Here is an 11,126-nt window from a genome sequence, read left to right as displayed (position 1 = left end):
AGACCCTAACAATTGTTACGAGTTATAAAAGTAGCTTCTTTTGAGAATTTTAGTTTAAATTTTACATCGACTTTTCAGATGAGTCTGATTAAAATGGCTTGTACATAGATTATGGAACATGTGAAAAAAAAGTTCTAAGATTATTACAGAAATATAAGACTATTTTTAAGTGAATCTAATTAAAATCGAGTTTTGTGTAAAATTAGTGTACAATACTTGTAGTTTTATATTACTATTCATAATAATATTTATAGTTTTATGTTACAAATAATATAATACTTATAGTTTTATGCAATTCACTCAATTTAGAATAATGTTTTGGTTCGGATTCAAATAACCAAACGAATTTTAATTTAGATACGAATTATAATGTTTTGCATCGGTTTGCTTATAATTTGTTATGCTGGGTCTGTTAGAGGAATTTATTGATGTGTGGTATTGTACGATAGTATGACTTATATCTATCCGTTGTGTCTAGATTAATTGTGCATGGCTTTCTTCTTCTTCTTTTTAGTGAAATTTATGGTGATGATATGTTAAATTTTTACTTTTAAATATCTAAGTATTGTCGAATTTGTAATCTTAAGTGTTTGGATATCTTTGTCTAAATCTGATGAATAATTTAAGAGGTTTTCTTATTCCAATAAATATCAATGATCGTATTTGTTTCGATTTGTATTCATTCTGTAGTTGTATTTAAGGCTATTCATCTCTATATTTGTTTCTGAAGTTATCTATATTCTGAATTTGATAAAAAAAAATGAAAACAAATATGACGAATGCATTATCCATTCGTATGATCCGTTTTCACCGAAGTGTTACGTCATCCGAACAGGGGCTATCGTTGCTCTCTTTTGTTTCTATTTTTTTTCCCCTCGTGTGCGGCCCAAATTGCCCATTCCGACACCTGAAGTGCGGCCCATTTATCCCATGGAGCCCATAATCCAATGTCCGAGCTGGCCCATTTCATTACCGACTCAGAAATAAAACTTTTATATATTTTATTTCTTTAATATTATCAAGAATACACGATTGTTTTAATCGCAGGTCTAATTTACTGATGCTCGTTCAACGGGCGAGAATAATGTCTCACCCGTTGAGCGAGCAAGATCTTTTGGGTCCCGATGATTAGTGAATTAAATAACCAGATAGAGGAAAACCTTATCCGTTCAGTAGGTAAGATCTTGTTCTCGTCCATTGAACGATCAAGACCATTATGTCGCTTGTTCAGCGGTCGAGAAATTGATCTTACCTGTTAAACGGGCGATATGTGCATATAATTTATATATTTTTTAATTTAATTTTTTTATACGGCAATTTGAAAAATAATGTACATTCATTCGGCGAGAAATGTTAGTTATGCAAATTGTTGTCAATAGTGCTTATTGTTTTGAAAATTTTGGTTCGATGTAAATTTGTCGATATTTGTTTAGTTCTTTGATGTAAAATTGTATGGGTAATTTTTTAGTAAAGTTATGTTAGAAGGATACAAAATCTATTTTTTCGAATAATTATAGTTGTAAAGCACTATTATCATAGAACTTAGTATGAAGGTTACATACGCTGACAAACATTACATGAAATATAGAGTTTATTGTCGTTGCGCGGAAGAATCATAACCATAAAGAGATGACGACAACAAACGCTGACATATATGGTATGTCTAAAGACTAACCTAATAGCGTGCCGCTGCCAATCCTAACATATACCTGGGAATAAAAAATATCATGTTACAATAGATGCTCTCTACTGAGTGCACCTAGGATATTTATCCTTTCGCAGGGCTTCGGGACCCTATGCCTTAGCACGACAGACCCTCTTCTGGTTTCTTTCCCTCTCTGATTCATGTGCTTTAGCCGCGACACGCTCATTCGCTGTCTTCTTCATGAGCTCCTCCTCTTGACACTTTAGTCGTAGTTCCTCCTGCTGTTGCTCGTATTTTCGGAGTTCGTACGCTTCCTTCCTCCATGACATGCTCGTGTCGACCCACCACTTCTGGGGCTCATTTTGCTCCATATCGAGCCATTCTATAAAGTCACAGATAGGTGGAGGAGACTAGACAAATTAAAGAAGATAGAAGATTAGTAAAACAGTGCATGAAATCATATGGAAAGTGCCACATGAGTGATCTATGTTGCTATACCGGTGGGTACTCGTACAGTCCATGTTGAGGCTCGTCGTACTGATAGTTGGTACACATAAAGAAGTGTATGTCATATGTGTAGGAAATATCTTGGGATTTGTGAAGCTTACAAGGGTCACCACAAAAACACATCGGTAATTTTTTTGGGTGGGTTTGGTGAAGTTGAGAAAGATATTGTAGTTGAGAAAGCTGAAATGAGTGACATATCAATAGATGAGAGTGAGATTATTTATAGTGGCCGTGGGATAGTGCATGGGCTGAGTGCATGGGCTTTCATAGGGGCTGGAGCATATGATTCATTGTGAAAGCTGAAAAAGTTGTGGCATTGATACTTGACAGAGATTCTCTGTGAAAGTTGTTGCTTGGTGTGATTATTTTATTCTATAAAAGTTCAGCAATGAGTTATTATTTCCTCTGTATAGAAGGCAGGGAATCCTATAAAAGCATTAGACTTAGAAAAAATATATTGGACTTAGAAAAAAAATATATTAGTACAATGATAAAATCCAGCTATTTTATTGAAGAAAGTAAAGTATATCACAAATAAAGGTCATCGTAAGTATTCATTGCCTGTCTATGGGTATAGTACATAAGGCAATATACACCGACTTGTACACATTCTACAACAAGTTACAATAGCATATAGTACTCCATCGCTAAACGAAGCATGCCTTATGAAAAGATAGATTGCTGGATGCAAGAAAATATTTATGTAAACCGCTTGAACATGTTCATGAGGTTCTTGTTCTTGAATTGGTGGAAGAAATTTGCACCCAAATGCCTTATACACCACCTACTCTGTAGATCTAGCCACACAGATCCAATCAAGCCATCGTCCATTCCATTTTGCAGATCCAAAATTGCCTCGAGCATCCTAGCATGCCGATTATATATAATACATACGTTCGACCTAGCACAAACAATTATCATCCTCACACTGTATAAGAACCAATACCAATTTCTGTTGTTCTCACCCTCCACACATGCGAAGGCCAATGGTAAAACTTGATTGTTCCCATAGACCTAATAGCAGTTAGGATATATCCCATGAACTTGTCCGTAACGAAAGTGTCGTCGATACAAAAGATAGGTTGATAATACTGGAAAGCTTCGATACATACCTCTATTGCGAAGAAACATCACTTCAGGATATACTTGTCAGGTTTGGACAGCAATGGGTATTTATCAATGTTGTAATACGTTACCGGATTCATTTGAGCAATGGTTCACATTAAATGTGGTAGATTCTCATACGACGCTTAGTAGTTCCTGAACCTCATCTCAATTGCCTTCCTCTTCTTCCTACATACCTTATTATAGTTGATAGTATACTTGTACTCCTCCTCAGTTTGCCTGATTATGAACCTTGGTTTGTAGTTTAAGTTGTTCACAATCTAGACGTACATTACATTAGCGACAAAGGATAAGGTGTTGTTCCGGTGGCTGGGCTCAAGTTCGTCCATCATGCAAGTGTGCTCGACCACAATCGACACCTCCCAATAGTCAACCCACTTCCCCTTCAAACCGTGCACCCGCCATAGACAACCCTCATTCGCACACTTAACATCATATTCTTTTTTGCTTGACTTAAACAACATAAAATTGTCATCGAAGCAATGTCGTCCATTGAGTCACATCATCCTTCATGGCCTAAATGTTAAGATACATAGCACCTTGAGTCACCTCATTCTACGTATACTCTCAGGCCACTTGATTCTCCTAATTCACTATAAGGTTGTTAAAGTTAGGATTATTTCAGTCCACAGGAACCAGAGTATCGTCCTCATCATCCGAGATGTCATACTTATGGGATTCATTAGTCTCACGATCATCGCACTCTATCTATTAAATTAGAGAATAGATTCGTTCTCTCTCATCTACCTCACCAGTAGGTTCATTGGAATAATCTGGTGAATGTGCACCATCCGAATCGACATCCTCCTCATACTCTTCCTTAGCACCCTCCTCCTCTGTGTATCCCCACCATGTATCTCCCTAACTGCCTCCTTATTCTTTCATTGCACAAACAACACAAGAGACCAACATCTGTGCATAACATTCTACAGGTACCTCTTCTACACTTTATTTTCTCAGATCGTGAACACCTCATAGTACACACCTTCTTTGTAACAGTTGCCCACAATGTTAGTGGTCATCTCTTGAATCTCGATGTCTATTTTGAAACCTCGCATCAACTAGGCATATAAGTGTCGGATACTTATGTGCATAAGTCTGGAGATACTTTTGTCTATTGACTGAAATATAGACAATACTACCCCTTTCGAACTATATAACATTTCGTTGTCTTCGTAAAGAATCCTAAACTATCACATATTCGAATACTTGACAACCATCGACAAAAATCCTAACATTATTGCAACTGAACATAAATAATTATGTAAAACTGCATCTACAATGATAAATTTATTACAAACATAGGACAACATGTAATCTATGTTGCAATAAAATATTTCTGGATTGTACATCAAACACCTTTAAATTCTACATCTACCATATCAGTTATGGATACACTATATCTAAAACCTATATTTAACACCTTACATATGTCTAAATACTACATATAATTGTTAAAATATACATATAAATATGATCTAATGGCTAAATTACATCAAACCCTAATTCTAAAACTAGATCTACATCCTAACATACGTCTAGTGAATATCTTACTAAATTTGTAAAAAAAATTCTAGATCTAACATCTAACGTATATCAAAATCTAGCAACAGTGACCATCGTACCGAGTTTATAAATAAATTAGAAAAATATACCTTTTTCTTCCAACAGGGCTTCACCGTATAATTTCCCTATCTCCACCTCTCCTCCCCTCCCCTCCTCTTATCTCGGCTCAGTGGGAAACAAATGATGAGTGATGTCGGCAGAGCCGGCCCATGCCGGTTTACCCAAAATATCTCGCCTCCTCAACATATGAACGACGGAGACGTTACTGAGGTAATCTCATCCAATAAACGAATAAGATCTTCGTCTCTCTAATTATTTTATTTGCTGATCATTGGAGTCTATAAAATCTGCCCTGTTCAAGACCAGAACATTGAACAGGGGACCGTAAGATAGACATGCAACTTTTTGGAACAGCATGTATTTTTAAAATATTAAAGAAATAAAATGTATATAAAAAAATTCCTCCGGAATGCAAAGCCTGGCCGACACCTCCCTCCCCGTTCCCGTCTTCAAGTAGTACCCAAACCCTCCGACCCGCAATCACAGTAGCGAACCGAGCCCGGCTGAACCGAACCTTCGAGAAGCTTCAGGAAGGCCGGCCGTGCCGTCCATGGCGGCCGAAGGCGGCGGCGGCGGTGGTCAGGAGGCGTTCGAGGCGCGGGTGAAGCGGCTGTTCGGGTCGCGCCTCTTCGACGCCGTCCCGGGCTCCTCCTTTCCGGTGGCCTCCTGGTCCGTCGCCGCGGGCGACGTCGAGCGCCAGCGCTGGGCGAAACCCTCCGAGGCCCGCGACGAGGAGGAGAAGCGCGCCGGCGCTGCCGACCGCGCGGACACGCCCTGCGCCTCCGCGTTCTACGACGCCAACGGGTGCCTCCGTGGCCGGAGGCGCAGGCCCAGGCAGGACTTCGAGGGCGACCAGGATGATCTTGAGGAAGGCGACGATGACGAGGACGAGCAGTGCGGGGAGGATGAAGTGAGGCTGAAGCCGGCGGAGGAGAACGAGGAAGAGGGGGTTAGGGTTTCCATCGGCCTCGACCCGACTCTGGATCGCGAGGTGAGGAAAATTAACTTCCGCCTTGGATTTGGTTTAGCCAGTTATACTTTGTAGTGCCCCGGAAGTCGTTATTATTGTATCACATTGGTTGTAGGCTGCTCGTTGAAATTAGGCTGTGAAGTAATGTAGGATCAAATTGACTTTGTGATTCAATCTGTTGCGTGCTTAATTGAACATTTTAACTTCCCCTTAAAAAAGAAATAGTTCAAAATTTCAGTTTTAGGATGTGTTGCTCCTCTAACTAAGGTTTGCCATGATTTAAACGAATAAGTAGGTGGAGAAAATCAGAGTGTTACAGTAATCATCTTCTCTGCTGTTCATGCCATTGCATGTAGTGTGGTATTTTCGCTCCCACTGTTGTCCTGTATTTGCATCCAGGTGACCCTGGGAATACAGATCAGTGTACATTAACGGTTCTCACTAGACTCTTATGGCAGATTATTTACTTGTAAAGCCTTTTGTCCCATTTCCATCTGGCTATTAAGTTATAGTAGTAAATGATGAAGCGAATAATTGGATACTGTAAATCCAACGCAACATTTACTTGACAATGAAACCCTTAAGTAACTTAACTGGATTATTCATGAATGTTTCTTTGTGATATGCCGTTAGGAACTATCATCTCTATGGCCTATGGATTATTTGTGGTGGGTTGTTATATATCAAGAGTTGTTTTTTTTTTCAGGAAGAGGAGGACAAGTATGATAGAGAGGCCTTTGGTAGAGAGGATGCTGCAGACCGTGTGTACATGAAGGATATAATGGATGATGGCATAAGTATGAGCATCAACAGTACAGTCCCTGACCTTCTTGATGATTCAATTGAAGAGGTGTACCGCATCTCGAAGGATCCTCGGGTGGATATCAGAGCAGCATCCGCAAGACTCGTAGAAGACAATGATTCTGCTAAAGATGGTGACTCTCACTATCCCTCTCAAGCCAAGGAGTATCCTGCTGTTGGAATGCAGGCAAGGAAAGCTGAGGAGGACATCAATGTAAAGCCTATATTGAAGAGGAAGGAGGAGCAAGGCGATTCAAAACCAAGGAAACGCGTCAGGTTCGATGCTAGTGTTTGTCCAGAGTCAGAGATTTTTGAACACAATGAAGATTCTCATATGGTTCCCCAATCAATGGATGTAGTTGCAAAAAAGGAGAGCACATCCACTCCTTCTGAATCTCCTGTGATTCCTGACTACGTTAGGAACCCTTCAAAGTACACACGGTACACCCTGGATGCACCAGAGGGCAATGATGAATCTAACAGGAGAGCTCTTGCAGACCTGCATGGTCTGTTAGGGAGATCAGATCCCAACAAGATGCATCCTGAGGTGCCTGTTGAGATTCCAAGTTCAGTCATGTTCATTCCTCGCAAGAAGTCTGTTGATGCCATGGCGGTGGATGATGATCCAAAAACCAGTGATTCAAACTCATCTTTAATTGGTATGGTGGCAGGAGGCTCTGATGAAACTGATCAATGCGAGATGGATGAAGATGAGAATAAAGCATTGTCACCACTGCCGATTCATACAAACTCAAAGGCGAGCTCCCGTCGTTACAGGTCGAGTAGAACTGATGACAATGAGTGAAACTGATGATCCCAGAGGAGTCTCTTGTTGATGTTTGTTTTAAGGAACTTACAATTTTCATATTTCCTTATATAAATCAGGAGATATGTATGTACCTGTGCTATTTTTAAGTATGGTGTTATCCATTTTCTCTATTGTTCTATAGTTGCTTATACTGGGAGGCACAAAGTATGTCGATGTTAGAAAATTTAATGTTGGCTATGCTGAAACCATCTTTTTGTTCCCTTTTGTGTCAAAAGTTGTATTGTCAGATAATATGAATCCTTTTGTCAGTTCATGTTGCATGCAGAAATCAATTTAGAGAAAACCAATTGATCCTACAGTACACCAGATATACACTTCCTTTCTTCTGCAGATCCCAGAGTCAGCAGAATACATAATTTTGGAGCCATGGGGTACACATACAGATCCCACGGGAAAAAACAATCTGTACATTCTCATAAATGGAATGCTTTTCCATTCTCTTGTTTTTTTTTCTGTTTTTGCAGCAATTATTTACTGTGCTCGAGACATACAGTTGTGGGCTTGGTGACTACAGCTTATCAGCTATTCTGTAGAGGGCATCAGCCACCTTGCCAAGCACACCAAGCAAGCTGCTCACTTGGTCCTTCCTCTGCTCCCTGTCCAGTTGGCTGTTGATGTTCTGCGCCTCCAGCTGTGCCGCCACCATATGGCTGCTCCTGTCTAGGATCTCGATTAACTGGCCCTGCAGGTCAGCAGTGGTTCCTCCAGAAGTGTCGTCACTGCTGCGTTGTCTCTTCTGTCCACCCTGCACTGGTGAGTCCTCCGTAGTTTGCTTTGGCTGCTTGCCTTTCGATGTGCCTGCTGTCCAGAAACATGGCTGGTTAGGCCTGAACTTTGTTTAACTGATGTTGGTTTAAGCATATGATTGGGTAATAAAAATAAGGGGTTTCAAACTTCAACTCAAACAAGCATCATTTCCCTTTTCTTCTGAAATAAAGGGTATTACTTTTTGTTTCTTCTCATGAAGTGAACCTTAACCCCTGAAGCTTTAGCCTGTACATTCTACTGCCGTTGAGTGTGCCTGAAACTTTCAAGTATGCAAAAGAACAGTGCTTACTGCTCTCCACCCTTTCAGAATCTTTCAAAGATTTGAAAAGATGTTTCTCAGCCAAACCTCCACGTGTCTACACATCTGATTTAACAACCGAGGATTCCCTATCTTCGTAACAGGTAATACAAGAAAAAGATCACTCTGTAAGTAGCAACTGATACCATCAGTTCTTGGGTATTAGCTAGAAAAGGAACCCAGTCAACTTATTTACAATTCTAGGTATTGATCCTAAGTCAGCACTGCCTGAAACTGAAACATTACCTTTAACATCTCAAACTTAGTAAATTTTGAGGCCATGCAGGATTTTACAGTTTCAGAAGTAATTGCTTTTCTTTTTGTAAAACAAAATTGAACTCAGTCTCGGATTACTTTCAAAACTTCTCAAACAGTACTAGATTGTTGATCCATAAAAAGGAAAGGTAAACTAGTGTTTCATAATCTTAGGACGCATGATAAATCGACACGAGCAGTCTCAAACTTTCGTTCTTCTTGGACTGCAGCGTTTTCATGACAAGTTAGTTACAGCCCCTCTGGTTTAAAACAGTATGAAGTGACACATCGTTTATATATATTTTCTGTCCGTAATACGTTTTGGCTGATCAGATAAATGGGACAGTGAAACATTTCTGCAGAGTATGAAGAAATTCTGAAAAAGGGACCATAGAGAAAACGTGAACAGAGAACTACAGAAAAAAAAGAGAGTTCTTCTTTCGCATAAAAAATAGGTTAAATTCAGATAATCACTACCTTGCTCAGAGCTCTCCTGCCTGGGCACTTCAGTCTTCTTCTCTGCAACAAAAACAGCAAGAAGCAAAGCCATATACATCAGCCAAGTAGCAACCCAAAGTCCGAAGTAAATCCAAGTGGCAAAAGGGAAACCACAAAAAAGAGGAAATTTATGCATAACCGGAGGTTTGTGTCATTAGCAGGAAAAAAAACTCAAGAATTTCCATCTAAATCTGAACAATGAAAGCAGTAACATAGCAACAGGAAAGCAGGGTTGATAAGAACAACGAAAAGAAGACGGCGGCAATTCTTGTGTGAACAGTTCTATCATGAAACCACAAAGAAGCAGCTGCTCAACTCATCTTCATGACACAGAAAACTCAAAACACAAGCTCATCTCTTCCATCGCCAAGAAACAGCAGTGAAACAATACTACAGCTGTATTCAGTAGTGAAGAGTAAAAAAAAAAAAAAAAAACAGCAGTGAAACAAACAGCTCTCAACTGTGGCATGCATCAAAGAAGAAAATAGTTCCACGGAAGAATCCAACAGTTTGCTAACCGGAGATGGGCACAGCCACCACAGCAGGAGCCGGAGCCGGAGCCGGAGCCGGCGGCAGCGTCGGCGTCGGACCTGGCGTGGCCGCTTCGTCTTCGTCGTCATCCCCCTCCTCAGACGACGAGAACAGCCCGCACTCGCCGGCCGCGGCCCCGCGGCCACTGTCGATCACCGTCTTCTCCTTCTCCTTTCCCTCCACGTGCTCCAAGTCCAGGCGCGCCGCCGCCCCATTACCGCTGGTGCCACGGCAGCCGGCGCCGCGCCCCTCGAGTATGTCGTACACCTCCCGGTCGAAGAACCCCGGGAGCCGCCTCTCCCGGCGCGCGTTGTTGCGCATGGCCCAGAACGACATCTCTTTCCCTGGCACTGAGCCGCAGCTGCGCTCCCACTCCTTGATCTTCTTGTAGTCTCCGGCGAGGTTGCTCCACCGCTTCCGGCACTGCACGGGCCCGCGGTCCACGCCGTGCCTCCGGCAGTACTCCGCCACCGCCGCCCACTTGGTCGGCTCCGCCGCCGCGCCGCCTTCGCTTCCTCCTCCCCTGCCCCGCCCGCGCCCGCTCCTCTCCACCACCCGCTTCCCCTCGATGAGCACCAGTATCTCCTGCCGCGTCCACCGCGGCAGCCGCGGCCCGCGCCCGGTCCCGCCGCCAGCGTTAGACATGCCGCCCCTCCCACGTTGAGCCCTTCTTGGCTCCAAGAACCTGCCTTGACGGCGTGAGGCGGTGCTGCAGCAGTAGCAAGCAACCGAGAGGCAGGGCAGGAGGGAGAAGAAGGGTGTGCCCCTAAACTCTTAGCCTTCGTTTGGATTTTAGGATACGAGAGATGAGAAAAGAAAATAATACTTCCAATTTAATTTTAGTCATCTACTCATTTTTACCTTTCTATCTTAATTCTCTCTCTTTCCCCATCTCACTCCTCTTTTCTTAGTTACCGAACGAGGCCTTAAGCTGGGAGATTAGGAGGAAGTGGACTTAATTAGGAGTGGAGAAAACTAATCAGGGTTAAGAACTCTGATCCTGTTTAGCAGAATTTAAACTCCAAGATCCATATATAATTTAAAGTTTGTATGATAAAATAAAGTGTTCAAATATATGTTTTTAGTTTAAAATAAGAATAAGATGTTTGAACTAAAGACCTTTAATCTATTCACCACTAACAATAGAAATTTCTAAAGCTGGTCACCAACTCCAAGAATTAGAGCTCAGGAGTTAATGGTAGAGGAGGAGATGGTGGCTCCTCCCAAAGACTAGAGTGGTTGCATTGGTCATTTGGAGGGGAATATTTTATGT

The 11,126-nt window shown here is 41.6% G+C and overlaps 2 protein-coding genes across 3 annotated transcripts; one reads left to right on the top strand and one right to left on the bottom strand.

Moving 5' to 3' along the window:
- Positions 1–5,315: 5,315 nt before the first annotated feature.
- LOC133924125 (uncharacterized) lies at positions 5,316–7,751 on the top strand. The gene is made up of 2 exons (XM_062369528.1): positions 5,316–5,894; positions 6,580–7,751. Exons 1-2 carry the CDS (start codon positions 5,454–5,456, stop codon positions 7,477–7,479), a joined length of 1,341 nt encoding a protein of 446 aa, XP_062225512.1. The 5' UTR covers positions 5,316–5,453; the 3' UTR covers positions 7,480–7,751.
- A 62-nt stretch (positions 7,752–7,813) lies between these two features.
- On the bottom strand, positions 7,814–10,667 carry LOC133924126 (trihelix transcription factor ASR3-like). 2 transcript variants are annotated; one of them, XM_062369529.1, is made up of 3 exons: positions 9,841–10,667; positions 9,302–9,343; positions 7,814–8,304 (listed from the first exon to the last, which is right to left on the bottom strand). In XM_062369529.1, the coding sequence occupies exons 1-3, from the start codon at positions 10,496–10,498 to the stop codon at positions 8,012–8,014; spliced, it is 993 nt and encodes a 330-aa protein (XP_062225513.1). In that variant the 5' UTR covers positions 10,499–10,667; the 3' UTR covers positions 7,814–8,011. The 2 variants fall into 2 exon arrangements, with proteins under 2 accessions (XP_062225513.1, XP_062225514.1); XM_062369530.1 differs by having other exon boundaries at positions 7,814–8,301; positions 9,841–10,666.
- Positions 10,668–11,126: the final 459 nt, after the last annotated feature.

The sequence above is a fragment of the Phragmites australis genome, chromosome 7 (genome assembly GCF_958298935.1).
Source record: "Phragmites australis chromosome 7, lpPhrAust1.1, whole genome shotgun sequence".
Classification (NCBI taxonomy): Eukaryota; Viridiplantae; Streptophyta; class Magnoliopsida; order Poales; family Poaceae; genus Phragmites; species Phragmites australis.
This window is presented reverse-complemented; position numbering and strand designations above follow the sequence as displayed.

Bases quoted from the DNA above. Each gene is read 5' to 3' on its own strand.
- LOC133924125 (XM_062369528.1), top strand. From the start codon at position 5,454: ATGGCGGCCGAAGGCGGCGGCGGCGGTGGTCAGGAGGCGTTCGAGGCG. The intron at 5,895-6,579 runs GTGAGGAAAATT...TTTTTTTTTCAG, and splicing joins ACCCGACTCTGGATCGCGAG to GAAGAGGAGGACAAGTATGA.
- LOC133924126 (XM_062369529.1), bottom strand. From the start codon at position 10,498: ATGTCTAACGCTGGCGGCGGGACCGGGCGCGGGCCGCGGCTGCCGCGG. The intron at 9,344-9,840 runs GTTAGCAAACTG...TTTTTGTTGCAG, and splicing joins GGTGGCTGTGCCCATCTCCG to AGAAGAAGACTGAAGTGCCC. The intron at 8,305-9,301 runs GTAGTGATTATC...GTTTCTGGACAG, and splicing joins GCAGGAGAGCTCTGAGCAAG to CAGGCACATCGAAAGGCAAG.